Raw genomic sequence first — 23,872 nt, forward strand, 5'->3', positions numbered from 1 at the left:
TTTATTCCAACCCACACAAGTGCCACACACAAATTGACATATTCCTTATGCTATCAGTTTGTTTCGACAGAAACATTGGCTTGCAAAATTGGGGGTATAACTATCTTGGACCATGTGGCGGTATATTTAGATGTTAAAATCAAAGGTGGTGGAATAGATGTATGGCACTGTTGCATGGACCCATTCCTGTTAAGGGATAGCAAACTTGTTGAGTACATTACAAGTGTGTTCAGGGCCTTCTGGGATATCAACTCAGGTACGGCCAGTAATCCGGCAATACTTTGGGAGGCACGAAGGCATATTTGAGGCCTGATCATTTCATATTCAACAATTAGAAGGAGGAGCAGCAACGGAGGCTGGAGATATGGCTGAAGGTAGCTGAGGAAGCATGCTATAATAGGCTTTCATTGGTCAAGCTGCAGCGTATCATGGCACTCCAGGCTGCTCGCGACTCATTGCGCACACAGGTGGCAAAAAAAGAGGTCTCCTCTTTCCTGAGTGAGTTTTATAAGGAATTCATAAATGTGTTGGTGGAGCCACTTTTGAGGATGTATAGCTATTCATATACACAGGATTGTCTTCTACATTCTCTTGGGGAGGCTAATATCTCCCTCATTTTAAAGAAGGGGAAATACCTCAAAGACAACGCTTCATACAGTCCAATTTCATTGTTGAATCTAGACTTAAAACTCTGTCAAAGGTGCTGGCCCTGAGGTTGGAAAAGGGATTGCCCTATATTGTGAAGAGATGAGACGAGTTTTATCAAGAGCCGTAGCTCTTCCAATGATATCGGTTGGGGGGTGTCCTGAACATAGTGCAGGTATGCCAGCAATGGTTGATCCCGGGTTTGGTGGCCTCCCTAGACGAGGGAAAGGCATATGACCGGATAGAATAGCCATACCTGTTTGGGGTCCTAGAGCGCTTTGGTCTTGGGGCAGCCTGGTGGGTGGCGGTGTTGTATAATGATCCTAAGGTGATAGTCATCTCAAACAGACAAAAGTGAGGACCGCACAAGCTGGAGATTATAGTCAAGATTAGAGTGGTGTTGGAAATGCAGGTCAGGCAGCATCCAAGGAACAGGAAAATAGACGTTTCGGGCAGGAGTCTTTCATCAGGAATGAGGCTGGAAGCCTCTGGGGTGGACAGATAAATGGGAGGGGGTGGGGCTGGGGAGAAGGTAGTTGGGAGTGCAATAGGTAGATGGAGGAAGGGGTAAAGGTGATAGGTGGAGCGGATAGGTGGGAAGAAAGATTATGATAGGTGGGACAGGTCACTACGATGGTGCTGAGCTGCAAGTTTGGAACTAGGGTAAGGTGGGGGGAGGGGAGATGAGGAAACTAGTGAAGTCTACATTGATCCCTGGTGTTCAAGGGTTCCGAGGCGGAAGATGAGGTATTCTTTCTCCAGGCATCCCTCGGGGATTGAGTCTATTTAGTTTGAAGCCTCGCGGTCGAGATGTCCCCAAGTTAATCTATTATTCGTGGATAAGATTCAATCTGTGATCAAACAGTGTAAGAGCCCAATCATTTTAAATATGGTGAATGCTTGGAAAAAGCCCAGGTCTTATGGGTGGTACAGGCTGGACCCAATATACCAACCACTACAGCTGAAACTGACAACCGGAAGCGGCAGGGACAGACCACTATAAACACCGGAGGAAATATCAAAGAAGCGCTTCGCAGGAGGCTCCCAAGCACTGATGATGTCGCCTAGCCAGGGGACGAAACGTTTGCAACAAAAACTTCCAGCTCGGCGAACAGAACCACAGCACAGGCTGGTAATGGAGCATCTCCCCCAAGACTACCTCTCAAATATGGTGCACCACAAAATGGAGCGGTTTTATTATTGACACAGACGTTTTGACAATATTAATTAGGGCTGTGATATAGCCGTGGGCATCAGTTTGGGTGCTCATTGGGCCTTGGGAGGGGGAGGTTAGTTGAAAAGTACAGGTACAATGATTGGTGCTCCCAGGGGTGGGAGCTTCTGTGGAGGTGTGGTAGTGAAATAGAATAAAGTAATGTGATTTAATTCAATTTAAGTTAATTTGAATTCAGCTCAACTTAATTTTTATTTAATTTGATTATAGTTTAATTAGGTACATTTGTTCTGGTAGAATAGTAGGTAGTTTATTATTATAGTATTGTGATATGACATTTAACTACCTCTCTCTTGTATTTTGGTATTGTTTTTATATGTAGTTGTAAAAGATTTGAAAGCTTTTAATAAAAAGACATGAGGGACTTTTATTGCACAGAGGGTGGTTTGCGTGTAGAATGAACTTCCTGGGAAAGTGGTGGATGCGGGTACAACTACAATGTTTAAAAGACATTTGGATAAGTACATGAATAGGAAAGATTTGGAGGGATCTGGGCCAGCAGCAGGCACATGGGACTGGTTTTGTTTGGCATTATGTACAGCATGAACTGGTTAGACCAGAGGTTCTATTTCTGTGCTGTATAACTCTGATATGATGATTGGATTCTTGGTCTTTCTAATGATTTAGTATGTTTTTGAAATTACAACACTTCTTAAATGGAAGTCTTTTTTTTTCCCCCAATATAGCTACACATTAAGCTTGTATTTGGTTTGACCTTCAGTATTGCTCAGTTTCTTGGAATTTTCTTTTTCTTCCGAGATTGTATTTTGTTGTGCATTTATTTTTATTGCTTCTATGTATATTCCTTTTTATGATGGGTAGATACTACTTTTGTAAACTGATTTATTTTAGAGTTTGACCAAGTCACACTTTCTCATGCAGATAATCAGCTAACATCAAGTATTTGTTGCCATGTACCATATTATATATTGGAATGAGTGAAATAGATGACATTAGGCTTCTCTAGTTCCAAGGCTTGTTTGCTTTCTCAATTTGTTGGAAATTTGCATCCATTCACCAGTAGGATAATGTAGACAATTTTCAATGTGGTATTTAAATACACTGAATACACTGTGGGGTGGCAAGGTGGCTCAGTGCTCAGTGGCCTCACAGCACCAGGGTCCCAGGTTTGATTCCGCCCTTGGGCGACTGTGTGAAGTTTGCACATTCTCTGTGGGTCTGCGTGGGTTTTCTCCGGATGCTCCGGTGTCCTCCCACAGTCCAAAGATGTGCAGGTGAATTGGCCATGCTAAATTGCCCATAGTGTTAGGTACAATAGTCAGAGGGAAATGGGTCTAGGTGGGTTTACTCTTCGGGGGGTCAGTGTGAACACGTTAGGGAATCTAATCTAAAACTATTAAAATGTGCTGTTAAATGTTCACAAATGTCAAGTTTGTTTCAAATAGACTATTAAAATCGAGAAAGTTCAATTTAACGTTATAGTAGTGCTTGTCTAATTCAGGTTGTAGGTATATAGTCTGTCAATTACCACACTTACACTTGTAAATTATTATCCAAATCCTAAAGGTAGATTTGTAGAGCCACAAGCATGAGAAAATAATTCCTCTTTGCTTCCCCTCATTGCACAGAGGAGCAAGCCAGTTGTTCTGTTGAGAATTTCATCTGTCAAGCCAGGAATAGTTACAAAGCAGCATATTCATTATATTGTTGTACTGGCTGAGAAAGGAGTTCTTGGTGGATATGTGTGCGATTTTCTGCAAAATCTTGACCAACATCGATTTAACTGAAATGTTATCACTTGCCTAGTATTTGAATTATAATTTATTGTCTCTTCTGCCTGCTTTTAGTTTTTGTAATCTTTATGTAATATGGTATTTAGTTTTTCTTGCACTGAATCTATTTATGTTCTTTTTTTGTTCATGCTGTGATCCTGCGTATGATTAATTTTTCTTTATATTAAGTGAGCTATGAGGCACAGTGTATATGAAACAATTGTTACCATTGAAAACATTTTTAGAAGAATCCCCATAATGGAAGGAGCTAACTTTTTTTGCTTTATAAGCCACTGCTTTTACTGCACCGACTTGCCAAGGATGTATGTTTGGAACTGCCGTCACTCAGCTTCATGATTTAGTTAGTATTGTGTCCCGTTTCTTGCTCAGCAGTTCAGTGTGGTGCAGTCCTGTTTTGCTGTTGACTTTCAACATCGTTAATGTAGATTTCTAGATTTGTTTTAATGAAGCATCAGAATAGACTGGAATAAGGTCAACACATGCAGTCAGGAAACAAGAAGCAGCAGGGATAGCTAGCTGGCTATAAGGCAGAAACTAAAGTGTAGGTAAAAGGTAAAGCTATTTATAATGACAAAAGGTAGAAAATGTAGTTCCACAAAGATCAGTGTTCGAACACTGTTGTCTAGAATTTATTTTAATAATAATTTGGACTATGGATTTGGAAAAAAAAGCATTTGCACATGACAGCTTAGGGGGCATGGGCATTTTTCAGGGATGTTGAATGTTACACAAAGGCATTTATTACAGAATTGACAATTAACTGGCAAGTGAGTTACAACATAATAGGAAGTGGCAGATGTTTTAATAAGATAAATAGGGGTGTCTTTTCTTTTTGGGAAAATATGAGTGTAAATGGGGGAAAGAAGCAAAATGCATTAACCACCAATGGCAACTTAAAAAAAACATTAAACCATACATCAGGATGTACTGCCAGATGAATAGAATAAATAGCTTTGAATTATGCTAAGCTTGTACTGAACATTGATTAGATCACACCTGGGAGTACTGTGTGAAGTTCTGATCATATATTTAAAGGCATTGGAGGGGGTATAAGAAAGGTGAGGAAGAATGATGCCAAAATTTCAAGATTGTACCCTTCAGAAAGGGATGAACTGCCTTGGTCTCACCAGAAAAGTGAAAGTTGACAAATGGCCTAATAGAGGGCTTTAAAATTATAAACAGCTTGATAGAATAGATACAACAATGTCTCCACTAAATAGTGAATAAAACTAGAGGTCATCGATTTGAGGGATAACTTGATAAAGCTACAAAGGAGAAGTGTGTGTTTTGTTTTTGTTTGTTTAATAGTAAATTGATGGCATAATTCCCCATCCATACCATCTAGCTTCCAACTCTTCGGTGATCTCTCCACCTACCCTGAGAATTCTCTTAAGTGTTCTGTTGAATCCTCCCTCTGGTGCACCATTAGCAATGCTTTCGGTTATCTAGGTTTTGTGCTCTAAGTTTCACTTCCTAAACACCACCGCCTCTTTCTCTCCCCTCCTTCACCCTTTGTTTAGTATCTATTTCAAATTTCACTTCCAAATTATCTTTTGGTCACTTTAGTGTATCTGCTTTGGCTTGATAGATACATCTTTTATTGCAACTCAGATTTTATCTCACACCTTTTCTGTCTCTTTCTTGCCAACCTAGTGTTTCCCTTTGTCTCCTTCTGAATCTGTTTTGGCTCTGATTCGCTCTATTTTCTTCTCGTTCCTTGTCTGTAAATAGATTTTAAGAAGATTGCATTGGCTCTTTGTTCACCAGTGGTTCAGGTTTGCTGCTGAAAGCGTGGTCTCTTGTACATAACACTAAGTACAGATTGAGGTGCCCACTTTGAGAAACCCCTCCATTCAATCTGCAAACAAAGCCCGAGCTTTTGGTAGTCTGCAAATTTAATTCTCTAACTTGTTTTCATGCTGGCATCTCAAGCTCTGGCCTACTGCATGGTTTTGTGAGGCTAAATGTAAACTTCAACAATAGCAACTCATCCTTCGATAATACACCTTACAGCCTCAATAATGCGTTTAGAACTTTCAGGCTGTAAACTGTCTCCTGTCAATTTTGTTCTATAGAGTCATCGTGTCATAGTTATACAGCACGGAAACAGACTCTTCAGTCCAACTCGACTGTGCTGACCAAATTTCCCAAATTAAATTAGTACCACTTGCCTGTGTTTGATCCATATCCCTCTAAACCATTCCTGTTGATGTACCTATATAAATGTCTTTTAAATGTTGTGCCTGTACCTGCATTTACCACTTCCTCTGGCAGTTTGTTCCACATATGAACCACAGTCTGTGTGGAAAAACGTGCCACTCTGGTCCCTTTATAAATCTATCTTCTCACTTTAAAATAATGCCCTTCAGTTTTGAGCTCCCCCACCTTAAGCAAAAAGGCCTTTTGCTATTCACCTTATCAATGATTTTATAAAGGGTTATAAGGCCACCTGATAGTCTCCTACACTCCATTGAAAAAAGTCTGAGCCTTTCTCGCCTCTCCTCAACTTGAACCCTCCAGGCACAGAAATTTCCTTTATAAATCTTTTCTGTACCCGTTCCAATTTAATAATATCCTTCCTATAGCAGGATGACCAGAACTATATACAATATCTCACAAATGGCCTTGCCAGCATCCTGTATGACTACAACATGATGTCCCAATTTTTATATTCAATGGTCTGAGCAAAGAACGCAGTGTGCCAACCACATTTATCACCTTGTCTATCTGTGATGCAACATTGAAGGAATTATGCACCAGAACCCCTAGATGTCTCTGTTCGACAGTACATTCCAGGGCCTACCATTAATTGTGTTAAGTCCTGCCAAAATGTAACATGTTATATTTATCAAAGTTAAATTCTGTCTGCCACTCCTCAGCCCATTGGCCCCGTTGATCAAGGTCCCTTTGTACTGTTACATAACCTTCACTGTCTACCACCAATATTGGTGTCATCCGCAAGCTTATTGTCCATGCTTCTTGTATTCTTGTCCAAAATAATTTATTTGATTTACTTTATTTTGCATTCAGAATGTAACACACCCACTTCTTGGTCCATCTTTTGTTTCTTGTTCTGTTACCATTCCCTTAGACTCTGGAGAGCTAACTCCTCTGTCACTTCGTTGCCATGTTTTGTACCCTGTCTGACAATATCTCAAACTTTTCACTGTTTTGATGAAAGGTCGTCATCAACCTGAAACCTTTAACCCGGTGTTTGTTTTTAAATAGTACCTGACCTGTTGAGTATTTTTCTAATTTCAAAGTCCCTCTTGTACTTCTGCTGTAATGTATTTGTACCTTCAGCACAAAAAACACTTCAGTGAGAAAAATTCTTATCAAACTGAATAAGTTGCATGTTTTATCAGTTAGGGTTCTGGGCAAAATATTCTGTATGGACTTCGTTGAAGAAACTTCATCGTTTCATTTACCTGCTTTTGTGTGTGGAGAATTTGAGTCTTTTTTGTTTGCATCTTCCATATAACAAGCCAGATAGAGTGACAATGACTGCTTTTGACATTAAGGCAACTAAGCCAAATTGAAATAATTGAAGGGTTTTTGCTCTGGATCTATATGAGAGTTATACCTACTATGAAGAAAAATGGTTTTGGTTGCTGGAAGCCAGTCACCTCAGCCCAGCACATCAGTGTAAGAGTACCTCAGGGTAGTGTGCTAGAGGTTCAACTATTCAGCTGCTTAACCAACATTCCTTCCATCAAAAGGTCAGAAGTGGGGATCTTCACTGCTTGTGCTGCTCATAATATTTACACTGCTTCAGTAGCTGAAGAATTGTATACTTGCCTTTAACAAGACCTGACCGACTTGGGCAGACTGGCAAATTATAGGTCTGCCAAGCAATCATTGTCGCCAATGAGACAAAATTCAAATACCTCATTCTACAATGGCATTATCATCACTCGAACTCTGAAAGTTTAGAAGGTTGCCATTGAGCAGGTGCTAACTGGACTAGCATTTGACTAATGTGCCTAAAGGAGGCTTGAAATTCTGTAGTGTATAACTCTCCCCTTGATTCCCCAAAGCTTGTGCACTACCTACATGGTGCAAGTCAAGAATGTGATTTATTTTCACTTGCTTGGATGAACACAGCTCCACCTGTTAGGTTCTTTTCCTGAGGTTTTGCATATGAGATGTAAATCACGCACACGGACTTCTGCAAACTGTTAAAGTTTGATAAAGCTTGTACAAGCTCGGTAATCCCTCTGATACGGTTTGTGGGTGTGCAAAGTTGAGTCAGAAGAGAGACCCCGAACAAAGAGAATGCATCCCCTTGTACGAATCAGTTGGCAATGCTCCAGATGTTCTGGCCACTCCCCTATAGTCACATGCCACTGAAGACAACCCAGAGTCACTCAGTCACATGTTGCCCCAAGTACGATGGCAGGATGAGATCATCCTCAGGTGAAGCAAGTGCTAGTGCCCTATCCCTAAGGAATCCTTATGCAGACAATTTCCAGACTCTGTGATTCCCCAAGACAATCTAGGTGTGACATATCTCTGGCCAGAAAGCATTTAGAACATAGAACAGAAGAGGCCCTTTGCATGATGTTGTGCCGGTCATTTATCTTAATCTAAGATTGACCTAACCTACATGCCCCTTAATTTACTGCTGTCCAGAGTGTGCTTGTCCAGCAGTCACTTAAATATCCCTAACACTTGCCGAACGACCTGTTGTTGCGCTGTTCTGTTCAACATTCTAAAAAACTCAGCTGTTACCAATGTGAAAAGTTCCTGCCTCCCCACAAGACCAATCAAGGCAAATGATTGAAAAATCTCACTGTCAGGAAATTTTGGTACGCATTTATTAACAGAAACTCTTACAAGCTGTCTTGGAAAATATGAACTCCCATCCCCAGCCCCCCTCGTGCAAATGAACAGCATGATGGTGGGGGGTGGGTGTGACGGCTTTATTGGTTTGGCTTTCGCTCCAAACATTCCAATTCAGCCTGCTTCCTGAGAATTGCAAATAGAGATTCAAATGCTAATTACGGCTCTAACAGCAAGGTAATGGCTTGATAGCAGCTGTGCAATCAAAAAGCAAGGTCTAAAAAGCAAAATAAAGCAAAAAATTCCAGTAAACGAAACCTCAGCATCTATGGAGAAAAAGCAAAATTAACGTTTTGGGTACAGTGACCCTTCTGAAGGGTCCAGCAATTTCTGTTTTTGTCTAAACATTAGAACCTGCAGCACCATGTGCGGAGTCAGTGATCAACTGCACCTCATCTCTGTTGGTAGCTACTGAGCACGTGCATCAATGCTTGTATCAGGACAAGACTGATCTTGAGCCAAAGGATGAAGGCTCTGAAGCTCTATCCCACCCTCTCTCACTCTTTTATGTTCAATGTGCACTTGGATCTGACTTATCTGCGCAAGCATCAGTAGTGCAGCCTCAGTCAACAGATGGGAATCAGAAAGCTTCCCCACATAAAGACAGTACAGAAGAGGCCCCTTGGCCCTTTGAGTCAGCATTGACAAAGCTACTCTAAATCTGCACTAGTGCCATTTTCTAGCACTTGGCCTGTAGCCATGGAAGTTATGACATTTCAAGTGCTCATCCAAGTACTTTTTCAAGGTTTAGAGGTCTCTCGCCTCACTACCCTCCCCTCCCAAGCAGTTCATTCCCGCCACCTTCTGGGAAACTGCTTCTGGAAAGAAGAGATTAAATAATAGTCTAATTTAACAACAGCAGGGGAGTAATCGCAAATGACTGTCTAAATGAAGTGTAAATTATAATGGATAGTCTACATGCTTCTTCTGAGACAATGTTGCCCCTACCTCTCTCCAGAATATTCGGTTTTGCAGTCTAACTCTTTAATATTACATTAATGTCCAGAAAGGTTTCCCATTCAATCTTTTAACATTAAACTCCAACACCCAAATGTGTTGCCAACCATGAGAAAGCAGCCCACCTGCTGACACTACATTTAACACCTTAAAGTTAAAGGTAAAGTCACCATTGTCCTTGAGGACCCTAGGGCTGATCTTCTGTCAGAGACAGAGAGATGACTGATGGTGAGGAGTTCATCTGAGGTGAGCTTGCGAAAGTGGACCTTCATAGTAACTTTGGTCAGTGTGGGAATTGAACTGGCATTGTGCTGCATCTCCAACCAACTGCACAGCCAAAAGAGCTAATTGGTCTCTGCCACTGTGCATAGTGGCAGCATGCGAGCCATTTACAAAATACACTGCAGCAACTTGACACCACTTCTTTGACAGCACCTTTCATGTCCACTACCTCTATCACCTAGAAAAACAAAGTTCGCATAGTTGTTGTTAATGTTTGATCATTTACTATCATTTGTAATGAAATGATAATTAGTCTAATTTAATTTAATTTGTCATGAGGGGGAGATGCCATGACAGGGAAGTGGGGTTTAAAAAACAGCTTCAGCACCTAGTTTCTTGAATGTTAGAGTCCTGGTGTGCTCATGTGCCAACTTGGGATTTGAGTTCCACTATGCTGAAGTGTGCTATTTAGGGACACAGCTGAGAACTTCACCAGAACCACCTCTGGACAGGATTCAGAAGAGATATACCAGGATTTTGTTGGGAATGGAGGGTTTGGATTAAAGGAGAGGCCTGGTAGGAGTGTAGGAAGTTGAGGGGTGACCTTTTATAAAGGTTTATAAAATCATGAGGGGTATAGATAAGGTGAATGACACTTGAAATCTCCCAACCTAGGGAAAAGACAAGGCCACGGGGCATATTTATAAGTGACACAAGAGACAGAGATTTGAAAAGGGGATGGGGGGCATTTTGTTTTGCAGTGATATGTGTAGAATGAACTGCCAGAGGAAGTGGTGGGTGCAGATATAGTTAAATTTAAAAGACATTTTAGATAAGTACATTAATAAATGTTTGGAGGGATATGGGCCAAGCACAGGCAGGTGGGCTTAAATGAATTTGGGATTATAGTCTGCATGGGCCGAAGGGTCTGTTTCTATGCTGTATGACTGTGATATGGGAAAACCACCTGTATGTTTCTGCCAATCCACATACTTTCCTTCCGGAACTCCTTTTCTCGCAATAGGATGTCTGTATCTATATCTCTGGCTGTAGAATTTTCAGAAAGTAGTTCACGTTGTCTTCCTGAGGGCAAAAAGTTGGGAAACCAGCAACACACATTCCATAAATAAATTTTTAAATGTCGGAATATAGGCTAGTCTGCTATTTTTATAGCACGGCTTGTGATATCTTTTAGCTATATAATTAACAACCCCGTTGTACTTCCGTGTTTGTTTCTTTTTGAAACTGAATTAATCCACAAAGAAATTTGCCATAATGCTTCTGGTTTTGGAGAGAACCAATTGTAACAGTTGCTGCCTCATGTAAATCATGTAGGGTGTTTGATGCTAATAAGCCAACCTGAACTGAATTCTATTGCAGGAAGAGTGCAAATAGTCTAGCTTTTATAATTAAAAAAAAAAGACAAATGGATTTGAAAAAAAGTCAGTAAGAAAAAAGAATTATTTAGGTCAGTTGTACTTGTTTCATTGTGGCTTTCACTGTTCTGTTAAGAAAAGGAATGATTCAACTTTCCTAAAATGATAGGATCTCTTGAGCAATGCAATGTGATTTTTACACTCTGCATTTTTTTAAAATAACAATGTAGTTAGAGCTCCTGATTTGGTGTGTACAAAATTAGTTGTACAGAGGGAAATTTTACTAATTTCCTGTGCTCCTTGTAGTTATTGTTAAATGTGATTTGAATGGCTTTTTAAAGTAATTGAAGCAACATATGTTTAGACATGTTCATTCTTGCGCTGCCTTTGTGTAGAAAATAACTAAACTTTTCATATTTGCGTTTGTTATCTCTTTTGAAATTGCTTAAAAGTTGTAGGGTTTGACTGAGTTTTCCAACTTCAACAAATCATTTTTGTGCTGCATGTTTTGTTTTCAACCAGGAAGCAAATCACTAGAATTCCTATGGTGTGGAAGCAGGCCATTTGGCCCATTGAGTGGACTCCAATCCTCCGAACAATATCCCACCCAGATTCTTACACTCCCCTCCCCCAAAACAAATCCTTGTAACCCTGCATTTCCCATGGCTAATCCACCTACCCTACACATTTTTGGACTGTGGGAGGAAACTGGAACACCTAGAGGAAAAACCCACGCAGATGTGGGGAGAACATGTCAACTCCACACAGTCATTCGAGACTGTAATCAAACCTGGATAGCTGGCGTTGAGGCAGCAGTGCTAACCACTCAGCCACCATTCACAACTCTCTGTAAAGAACCTACCTCTAACATCTCCTTTCTACCATCCTCCTAACACCTCAGTCCTACGCTGGGGAAAGGTCTCCGGCTATCGACTCTCTCTATTCCTCACATTATTTTGTACACCTCTATCAGGTCTCCTCTTCGTCCTTCTCTCCACAGAGAAAAGTCCGAACTTATTCAACCTTTCTTCATAAGGCAAGCCCTCAAGTCCAGGCAGCATCCTGGTAAACCTTCTTTGCACCCTCTCCAAAGTCTTTGTATCTTTCCTATAGTAGGGCGACCAGAACTGGACGCACTATTGCAAGTGTGGCAATAGTGAAGAAGGGCTAATGCCCGAAACGTCGATTCTCCTGTTCCCTAGATGCTGCCTGACCTGCTGCGCTTTTCCAGCAACACATTTCCATCTCACCAGGGATTTGTAGAGCTGCAGCAAAACCTTGCAGCTCTTAAACTCTATCCCCCTGTTGATGAAAGCCAAAACACCATATGCTTTCTTAACAACCCTATCCACTTGGGTGACAACTTTGAGGGATCTGTGCACTTAAACACCATGATCCCAATGTTCCTCCACTGCCAAGAATCCTGTCTTTAATCCTATATTCAGCATTCAGGTTCGACCTTCCAAAATGCATCACATTGCGTTTATCCAGGTTGCACTCCATCTTGCATTTCTCAGCCCAGCTCTGCATCCTGTCTATGTCGCCCTGCAGCCTGCAATAGTCCTTGATACTATCCATGATACCTCCGACCTTTGTGTCATTGGCAAGTTTACTAACCCACCCCTCCACCTCATCCAAGTCATTTATAAAAACTACAAAGAGCAGAGGCCCAAGAACAGAACCCTGCATGACACCACTCCCCACTGATCTCCAGGCAGAATACTTTGCATCTACAATCATTGTCTTCTGTCAGCCAACCAATTCTGAATCCAGACAGCCAGATCTCCCTGTATCCCACATCTCCTGACTTATGAATGAGGCTACTGTGGGGAACCTCATCAAATTCCTTGAAGTCCATATACAGGACAACGTTTTACTGGTTGACAGGTTCCACCTTTGCCCTGTACTGGACAATATTAGAGAGGTTATCTGGGGAAAGGGGCTTTAAGGTACACCCTTGTGTAGAGCTCCAGGGAAAGTGAGAGGGGAGAGAGAGCGAGGGCAGAAGGTCAGTCATTTGGAGATGATGCCTGGACTCTCATCGATGTCCAGGACTGTTCTTGGCATCATTTCAGTAAGCCAAGTTCTCTTTTAATAACTGTAAACAAAAGACACGATCTGTGTTGGAAACTCGTCTTTGATGTAATGTTTCTATCGGGACCTTGAGATCATCATCTTCGGATAATCCGGAATTCGGATACTTGATATTCGGATAATCGAGGTTCCTCTGTACATCACGTCCACTGCTTGACCTTTGTCAACTTGTCGAATCACCTCCTCAAAGAACTGTCATACTTGTGAGCCATGACCTGCCCCTCACAATGCCATGCTGACTGCCTTTATTCACACTGCGCTTTTCCAAATAGTCATAAATCTTATCCCTCCGAATTCTTTCCGAAACCTTGCTGACCACAGACGTAAGACTGACTGACTGGTGTGTAATTACCCCTCTTGAAAAGAGAAACAACATTTGCCTCCCTCCAATCCTCTGGTACAATTCCCTTGGAGAGTGAGGAAGCAAAGATCTTCGCCAGTGGCTTGGCAACCTCCTTTTCTTGCTTCCTGGAGCAACCTAGGATAAATCTGGTCTGGCCCTGGGGACTTAGCAACCTTAATATTTACCAAAATTTCCAGCAAATCAACTTCTTCAATCCTGATCTGTTCAAGCCTATTTCCCAGCTCCTCAAAGTTCTCATTCACAACAATATCCCTTTCTTTAGTGAAAACTGAAGCAAAAAAACTCATTTAGGGCTTCCCCTATCTGCTCAGACACCAGCACATGTTCTCTACACTATCCCTGATCAGCCCTACCTTCTCCCTGATCATTCTCTTGTTCCTCACGTATGAGTAAAATGCCTCTGGGTTCTCCCTAATCCATCCTGCCAAGCCTTTCTCGTGCCCCCTGTTGGCTCTCCTCAATCCATTTCTGAGCTCCTCTCTAGCAAGCCTGTAATCCTTTAAAGCTGTGCTCGACCCTTGTTTCCTCCACCTTGTGTAAGTTGGCTTTTTGCTTTTGCTGAGAAGCTCCTCTGTTCTCGTATCTGAGGCTCCTTGATCTTACTCCTTGCCTGTCTGAGAGGAACAAATTTATGCATCACTCGAAACAACTGCTCCTTAAACAGTCTCCACATGTCTGTTGTGTCCAGACAGATGTCAATAGATATCAAATTTTTCTAATGCACCTTTCCAATTTTGACACGTGATTTTCAAGTTGCAGTTCCACAATATTAATTATGGGGTTGCTATTGCCAAAAATAGCAACATGGTATTTTAATATTTGTGATTTCTGCAAGGAGTGTCCTGTCCAGATGGTTCTGATGCTTATGCATGATAATTATTGCTCTTGTTGCTAAGTCTTATTAAATGATTTCTGATGAAGGGATTATGCTCGAAACATCGACTCTCCTGCTCCTTGGATGCTGCCTGACCGGCTGTGCTTTTCCAGCACCACACTCTTCGACTTGTTAAATCACAACCCATTCAAACTTGCAATACGCAAATATGTCTATGCATTCTGCTCAATTACAAATAAGATAATCAGCTTATCATAGTAGCATTGAAATAACTTGTGTATGGGGGAAGGGATAATGGCGGAAGATAAATTTAAATCTTGAAATTGTGAACTTTTTAATATGTTGAATGGACAGTTTGATCCTTTTAAAATTTGGGACATGGACTATAGTGGTTCAAAAAGGCAGCTCACTACCACCACCACAAAGGCAACTGGGGACGAGCAATAAACGCTGACCCAGCCAGTCTTGCCTATGTTCCATGAATGAACTTCGAAAAGCCATCTAGTCGTGCCAATCTATTCTAAATTTCTTCCATTTGCTTTTAGCACACCTCTTCTCCCACCTCACCCCAAAGCATAATGCAGACTGGTTTAATTGAAGTTACATATGTTGTTATAATGTAACTGCTACCCATTAGCTTTGGTATTTTAATATTTAATTTAAGGTAACTATATATGTAGTGAATATAAACTTCTATCTTTGCATTTCTCCCCATGCACAGAAGTTGCAAAGAATTGCCAGGAACGAGAGAACCTTGGAATGCTGGTCTGGTCACCTAATCAGAATATCTCCGAGTCCAAATGTAAGTTTGCACTTCATTTTATATTTTAGATATTAAATGTTATGTTTATAGTCTTTTCACTTTTAAAACCTTCAAGAGGTCGATTTTCAAATGCTTTTTTTTCTCAAATTGCTTACAGATGGTTTCTGCTGGATCTTCACTTTTACTTTTTAAATGATTTTATTCCTTTTTCTTATTCCATTCCTATGACTTTATTTTTCTCTGCATGAATGATTTGCTGTTTTTTGTCAGTCATAATTGTGGTTAGAATAATAAAAATCTTGTTTTCTGCTGTCCTAAAGAATAATTCAGCTGGTATTCAACCAATAGTAATAGGACGCTAGTGCCCATTATCAGACAGATTCTCAGAGGAAACTGTAAACAACATGTAAAATATGTTAGGTGTGAAGAGTTTTGCTTGTTGTTCAAATCATTGGAAACCCGTCCACCCACTTTGAATAACTATCTTCACAATGAATAGGTGTTTACCTCTTGTTCTGAAAAATGTATATGCAGTCTTTCCCAGTCTAGCTATCCATTTCCATGGTTGTAATGGAACTAATAGTGGCTTTTCTTCTGTTTGACCTGGACTGTTGCACTGTCTGTTATGTCCTTACATAACCTATTTCATCAAAATTTTTGGCTAGACTCTATCAAACTCATTCTTGAGTGTTGATCATGAAGGTGTCATAACCACAGTAATCTGTAGCTTTCAGCAATTGCCACTCTAGGTCTGCACAGCATAACCTCTGACAACTAACAGCTCTTGCTTAACCACCACAGGGGTAACTCAATTACTCTCAATCTCGATTCTTTCCACTTCTTGCCTAAGTTCTCTTAGAGAATATGTCTCTGGATGGAGCTTGTGATCCTTTAAGCCCATATGTTGGCCTTAGATTCTTGAATTTGTTTGGTGACTTTACTAAATACCTGAAGTATTTAACTCATTTTGTGTTGTGAATTTTACTTCTTTCAGTTTAACCTGACTGCTACCAATTCAGCTGCTTTCTTGCAAGGCTGGTTTTTAACACTTCACTACGGTGATGGGCAATTTTGCACTTAATTCCAGTCACGTGTAAGGAACAAATACACTCCTTGTTAAAATGGAAACTTTTTCTTCTCGATAATGTCAGAAATCAGGTGAGATTCCTCCAGTTGCTGCTTGCTGAAACTTGTCATGCTAGTTGATACTCCTCTGTCAACTTCCTATTAACTGGTGCTTCATCCAATGCTACTTGAATGGCAGTGCTTACCATGGCTCAATTGGCACAGTGGTAAAAGATCTGGATTCAAGTCTCTCATGCCCCACATGTGGCAGCACGTGTCGAGTTGATTTTAAAATATCTTTTGGTCATTTGACGTTTATAGTCGCAGAATTAGTCTATTTGGCTAACCATGGCTTGTATGTTTCTCAACCCCATTCCTCCTGTCTTCACCCCTAAACCTTATTCCCTTACTGATGACGACCATATCTATATCTGCCTTAAAGGCACTTATTGCCTCGTCCCTCAAGAAATTCTTCCACATCTCACTGAGGCTGTGCCTTGTGGTCCTAGTCTCCTAATAGTGGAAACATCATCTCTGCATCTGTTCTATCCAGGACTCCCAAGTATTCCGTAAGCTTCAATCACCACCACCACCACCAACACTCCCCTCCACCCCCACCCCGCCATCCTCTGTGTTCCATTAAGTACAGACCCAGAGTTCTCAACTGTTCCTCATATGATTATCCTTCATCCCTGAGATCATTCTGGTAAACCTCTGGGCATCTCCCAAGGCCAGCACATCTTTCCTTAGAGAGAGGGCTCAAAACTCTCAATATTCCAAATGTGATCTGACCAAAACCTGATTCTCTGTTTGCGTCGTCTTAAAATAAATCTTCACATTACATTTGCCTTCCTAACTGATGAGTGAACCTACTTGTTGCTCTTAAGCGAATCCTGAGCGAGGACTTTCAAGTCCCCTTTGAACTTCAGATTTCTGAAACCTTCTCTTTAGAAAATAGTCTGTGCATCTATTCTTCCTACCAAAGTGAATCACCTCCCTTTCCCACATTGTATTCCATCTGTCACTACTTTGTTCACTCTGCTAGCCTGCCCAATTCCTTCTGCACTCTTCCTGCTTATGCAGCACTACCTGTTCCACTTATCCTTGTATATCATCAGCAAATTTAGCAACAGTGCCCTCCATCCCTTTGTCCAGATTGTTAATATGACATGAATAGATGTGGTCCCAACATTGACCCCTGTGGAACTCTACTAGTCAAAGACTGCCATCCTGAAAAAGACCCCTTTTTCCCTATTGTCTGCCTTCTGCCAGTCAGCCAGTTGTCTATCAGGGCCAGTACTTTGCCTCTCACACCATGAGCTCTTAACATTTGGGAGCCTCTTCTGCAGCATCTTGTCAAAGGCTTTCTGGAAATCTAACTGGATTGCACCCACTTGCTCTCCTTTGTCTAACTTGCTTGTTGCCATTTCAGTAAATTCTAACAAATTTGTCAGGCATAATCTTCCCTTGATGAAGCTGTGCTGACTCAACGCTATTTTATCATGCACTTCCAAGTACTCTGTAATCTCGTCCCCAATAATGGACTCCAATCTTACCAAGACCAGGCCTATAGCTTTCTGCGTTCTTCCCTTCTTAAGCAGAGGCGTTACATTAGCCATTTTCCAAGTCTGTGGAACCCTCCCAGACTCTAGTGATTCCAGTAGGATCACCACCAATGCTCCTAAAATCTCCTCACCTACCTTCTTCAGAACTCTGGGGTGTAGTCCATCTGGTCTGGGTTACTAATCTATCTTCAAGTCCTTTCAGCTTTCCTAGTATCTTTTTTTAGTAATGCCCACTGCACTCACCTCTGTCCCCTGACTTCCTTGAAGTTCTGGTGTACGGTTGATGTCTTCCATTGTGAAAACTGTTCTCCATTACTACTACAGGCTCACTTTCCAGTGGTCCAATGTCCACTCTTGTTGCTCTCTCACTTTTTAGATATCTTAAAAAATACTCTTATCTGCTTTCATATTACTAGCTTTTCAATTTGGGCCATCATCGACCTGCTGTTGTTTGAGAACTATATGCACTGATTGCCCATTCCTCCAGCCAGCATTTTGTCTATTGTATTCTTTAGTCTTGTCTTGACAAGGTGACCCTACTTCTTGTACCTGTTCCACTGAATGCAGAATTGTCCATTTCTGAAGGCTATATTGGCGAAGTATTTGCAACTTTGTATTGCTACTATCTGTGGGGCCTTTGGCTTACTCAGCTGCAACTTACTTACTTCAGAAGATTAGTTATTAACTGTGTCTGATGAGTCACGTTCTTCTGTGTTCATGGATGGTGCTGATTTGCAAGCTATGTCAAAGTTAACTTTGGCGATGTCAGTATCTACTTTGAATGCATTGACTGTTTTAAGCCATGCACAAGTCAGTCTTGTAGTGCTGTCTTAAAATTTCCAAATTATGTTGAATATATAGGTTTTGCAAAGCCACAATAAACTCTCTAAAGCCCTCAATGTTAGTCGATTCTTGTTTTGAAACACTCAGCAATCCCCAGCGGTTTGGGACTGTGATGTATTCACATTTATACAAAATGTCTGACCATTGCAAATCTTTGTCTCAGCTGGGACAAGCTGTTGCTATCCCCTCCGTGGGAAAAAAAAGAGCCTGATTAGAAGTTAGCTTATTCGGATCTTTGCAGTTATTACTAACATTCAAAAACAGTAGTGAATGAATTGTATGCATCACTGACCATCACTCTTGTCATGAATTGCAGTACTGATTTCCCCCCCTTCTAATGTGACTTTAGAGTTTGGCATCAACTACTGGGGATATGTGCAGATCAATAATTATAAACTAATCAAACAGCTTGATCAGCCAATCAGTTTAAAGAATTATTACAGCAAACCAGGAAATAAAATGCAAAAGTTGTAGTTATTTTATAAAGTGCTTAATTATGATTGAGACAGACATTTGGATTAAGGTAGAAGCTGTTGTCATAAACTTAAATATTTTTCATTGTCTAATTTTCTTTTAGAGAATACATTTTGTAATTTATAGTGTAGTGACTGAAAAAACTACTGTGAATTTCCTCTTGTCGCTGTGCATCTTTGCAGCTTGTGCATAGCTGCTGTGGTGCCATCCCAACACTAGGTCTGTGACCTGTCTACTTGGAAGTAGACTTGTGTCAAGGACCCCAGCTGAAAGAGGTCTGGTGGTGTTGGATCAGAACCTCTATCAGATGTAGTGGGGACAAGTGTTGCCATGTTCCCAATCACTGTGGGCCTGTTAGAGCCCCGTATCCTGAAGTACACCCTAGTCCTGGGTACTGGAGTCAGGCCTTCTGTCTCGGTGGGAGGAATCCAATTATACTTTTAAATTCTTGGGTTTCAGTATCTAAATCGCTGTTAACTATTGTCAAAATTGTTCAAATGAAAAGATGGAGGAACCGTAATTCATTCTTTTTGTGATCTCTGCATTTGACTGTCAATTCATTCCTGGATGTGTTATCGGCTGGGGGTCTGACAGCAGCGAGGGTTGAGGGGATGGACTGTGAGTGAAGTGTTGAAAGGAGATATTGGTCCTCATTACCAAATTACAGACTAGTATGTTGAGCATTAAAAGGGTTGGAAAGGCAGTGTAATGTTGTGAGAAGCTTGGTACCCCTCCCACCTAGATTTCTGGCCCCTCCATTTCTGGTCTCTGGCTTCATCAGCATAACTGCCCTGTTGAAATGTCCCTTATTTTATTATACAGATGCCACATTAGTTGCCATCTCAAATTTAGGGAAACTTGTCATTAGATAGCCAATTCCTAATTTGACTGTCCCTGTCAGTGACACACGATACTGCTTGCATCTTAACACACACCCTTTTTCTGAAACTTAATTTTAAAATATAAGTTTTCTATCCCCATTTCCAAGTACAGTTTTGTCCACTAATGAAAATGAAACGTCTTTCAGATATGAGATATTGCCTTGTGCTCCATTTATAAATGGTATATACATAAGAAGAACCTTGTGCCAATCATCTTGGCTTTTGATATCAAAAGCGTTTGATCACTTTGTGAGAAACCTTAGGGTTAGCAGTTCGTCATGTCTTATGGGTAATCAAATGTCACTGCAAAGTGGATGGGAAATATTTCTTCGATGGTTTGTTGGATAAAAGTTTTTGCCACAGGATGTAATTGATGCAATAACCATAACGTCTTTTATAGGAAAAATAGACACTTACTTGAAATAGAAAATATTATTGGAGTATGCTGCACAAGTTTTACTCTGGTTAACTTTGGGATACTATTGGATTCCAGTTTGTGATCTTGTAACCTTACTATAGTGAGTGTGCTCAAAAATGACAAGTAATGTGTAAATGGAACAGGTAAATTTGAACTACGTTAGCTTGACATTTCTTGTAATTAAATTGTTGATGAATATGAGGACATCAGCTAATTGTTGGCAGATTTGAAATAAGTACATGTGAAACAGGGAGGAGAGAGAATCTCCTGAACAGTTCTTGACACTTATTTTCTTCGTTGGATGGCTGCATGACATGCACTGAAATCCATCACTCTGTTTAGTTTAGACATATAACAATTGAGGCAATTTCCCTTCCCATGTGGTTAAAGATGCCCTCCAACGCATCTCGTCCACATCCTGCACCTCCGCCCTCAGACCCCACCAACCGTAACCAGGACCGAACCCCCCCTGGTGCTCACCTTCCACCCTACCAAGCTTCGCATAAACCAAATCATCCGCTGACATTTCCGCCACCTCCAAACGGACCCCACCACCTTCCCCACCCCTTTCCACCTTCCCCACCCCTTTCCACCTTCCACAAAGACCGTTCCCTCTCAACTTCCTGGTCAGATCCACGCCCCCCATTAACCCACCCTCCTGTCCTGGCACCTTCCCCTGCCACTGCAGGAATTGCAAAACCTGCACCCACACCGCCTCCCACACCTCCATCCAAGGCCCTAAAGGTGCCTTCCACATCCATCAAAGTTTTATCTGCACATCCACCAATATCATTTATCGTATCTGTTGCTCCCGATGCGGTCTCCTCTACATTGGGGAGACTGAACATCTAACAGAGCGCTTTAGGGAACATCTCTGGGGCATCCGCACCAATCAACCACACCGCCCTGTGGCCCAACATTTTAACTCCCCCTCCCACTCTGTCGAGGACATGGAGGTCCTGGGCCCCTCACTGCCGCTCCCTCACCACCTGACGCCTGGAGGAAGAACGCCTCATCTTCCGCCTCGGAACACTTCAACCCCAGGGCATCAATGTGGACTTCAACAGTTTCCTCATTTCCCCTTCCCCCACCTCACCCCAGTTCCAAACTTCCAGCTCAGCACTGTCCCTATAACCTGTCCTACCTGCCTATCTTCCTTTCCATCTATCCACTCCACCCTCCTCTCTGACCTATCACCTTCATCCCACCCCCATCCACCCATTGTACTCTTTGCTACCTTCCCCTATCCTCCTCCCTGACCTATCATCTTCATCCCCGCCCCCACTCACCTATTGTACTCAATGCTACTTTCTCCCCACCCCCACCCTCCTCTCATTTATCTCTCCAGGCACTGTACCTGTATTCCTGATGAAGGGCTTTTGCCCGAAACGTCGATTTTACAGCTGCTCGGATGCTGCCTGAACTGCTGTGCTTTTCCAGCACCAATAATCCAGAATATAACAATTGAGATACACTGCAGTAGCTCACAAAGACTTACTTGACACATTACAAATCTCTGTCCTCTATCCGCCAGAAAGACAGGGCCAGGAGAATGCAAGTACCCTGTAGGTTGCACGCCATCATACTTTTGAATTATATATTGCTGCTGTTCCTTTACTGTTGCCAGGCTGAAAATGCAAGAACTCTGTTCCTGCACGACATAAAACTGTAGCAGTTCAAGAAGGAAATTTTAGATGTTCAATGTCATTGGCAGAGTCGACATTTAAAGTCATCCTAAGAATGAATAAAAACAAACTTTTTTGTGTACAAGTTTGTAAAGCTAACATTTAGAAAGCCAAAGGGATGGTATAGTGTACCACTGGTTAAAAGGAAAGAGTTTGCGGAACAACCTCTCTTTTATGGTATTACCATCCTGTTCTTTACTAGGTTTTTAATAGAATTTTAAATTGAAAATTCATTCTTTGAGATTAATGAAGTTCGTATCTCAGATTTAAAGCTTTAATGCTAATTCTTACTCCTCAGCAGGGCTCATTGGTTAGCACTGCTGCCTCAAAGGGACCTGGGTTTGAGTCCATCCTTGGGTGACTGTCTGTGTGGAGTTTGCACATTCTCTGCATTCCTAAGTAGGTTTCCTCCGGGTGCTCCTGTTTCCTCCCATAATCCAAAAATGTGCAGGTTAGGTGGATTGAACATGGTAAATTTCCCAGTGTCCAGGGATGTGCACACTAGGTGGACTAGCCATAGTAAATGCAAGGTTAGCGCGATGGGGTGGGTCTGGGTGGAATGCTCTTTTGGAGATTCAATGTGGAGTCAATCAGCTGATTTGGGGAAAAAAAAGGGCGGCACGGTGGCTCAGTGGTTAGCACTGCTGCCTCACAGCACCAGGATCCCAGGTTCGATTCCAGCCTCGGGTGACTGTGTGGAGTTTGCACATTCTCCCCGTGTCTGTGGGGGTTTCCTCCGGTGTCCTCCCACAGTCCAAAGATGTGCAGGTCAGGTGAATTGGCCGTGCTAAATTGCCCACAGTGTTAGGTGCATTAGTCAGAGGGAAATGGGTCTGGGTGGGTTACTCTTTGGAGGATCGGTGTGGACTGGTTGGGCCGAAGGGCCTGTTTCCCCACTGTAGGGAATCTAAATCTAAATTTTTAAAAAATCATGAAGATATCAAATTGGAACTTAAGTTGCAGTGCTTGATTTGGGACATTTCTGGTTGAAACACCTGTCACAAGATTATATCCTACTTTGTGCAGCATCTCAGCAAATGCAATCAGTTGACAGTCATTTGATAAAGCTTTAGCTTATGAGAAATATTGCAAAGGTAAGTTACTATTTAATTATGTATGATTTCATTTTTGAAGGTTATTTGAAATAGTAACAATTTGAGGTCAGTTTCACAGTTTATAATATTTTGAATCCATTTATCTGATTGTTTCATGGTAAAACAGCAAATAGCCTTGCTTACTGAACCAATAATGTAGATGTGTTGCTAAAATAGAATTGTCAGGATACACCTTTAGCAATTCAATTGTAAATCCTCGGACCAATTCAAATTTCAATATTAGGCTGCCATTTAATAATATTTGATTTAATTGATTAACTTTTTAATGTTGGTGGCTGTTTTCTTTAAAATCCTTCCTAAAGGAAGAGGTAGCAAAGTTTTAGTGTCAGCGCTAATAATTGAGGCTTGGCCTAATGCTCTGGTGGTATAAGCTGAAATATCACAAATACTATACCTGGAATTAAAACTGGTCAAATGGTGACCATGAAACCATCATTGTTGTAAAAACTCGCCTGGATCACCTGTGCTCTTTTGGGTAGAAAACCTAGTATCCTGATCTGCTTTGACTTGCATATGACCCCAGGCCCATAACATAGTTGACTTTTGGCTTCCATCTGAAATGACCTAGCAAAGTACTGTTGTATGTGACCTCCTGGAAAGTTTTTAAAACAAAAAAAAACAGACGGACCACCTGGAATCAACTGAGACATTGAAATCCAGTACTGTGAACCCTGCAAAGTAAATCCTGCTTACTCTTGTCTGAAGACAAGTGCCACAATTGGGAATGCTATCTCTCAAAC

At 41.5% G+C, this 23,872-nt stretch overlaps 1 protein-coding gene across 2 annotated transcripts in view; it reads left to right on the top strand.

Annotated features, from left to right (window-relative positions):
- The window catches only part of rcor1 (REST corepressor 1), a 126,538-nt gene that overhangs the window by 44,584 nt on the left and 58,082 nt on the right, over positions 1-23,872 (top strand). For both annotated transcript variants that reach the window (XM_043697452.2, XM_043697454.2), the window contains exon 3: positions 15,045-15,125. In XM_043697452.2, coding sequence (XP_043553387.2) covers positions 15,045-15,125 — 81 coding nt within the window. The remainder of the gene's footprint in view (positions 1-15,044; positions 15,126-23,872) is intronic.

This window comes from Chiloscyllium plagiosum, unplaced genomic scaffold, assembly GCF_037043375.1.
Source record: "Chiloscyllium plagiosum isolate Xiang-an unplaced genomic scaffold, Cpla_swu_hap1 HiC_scaffold_8, whole genome shotgun sequence".
In the NCBI taxonomy this organism is placed as follows: Eukaryota; Metazoa; Chordata; class Chondrichthyes; order Orectolobiformes; family Hemiscylliidae; genus Chiloscyllium; species Chiloscyllium plagiosum.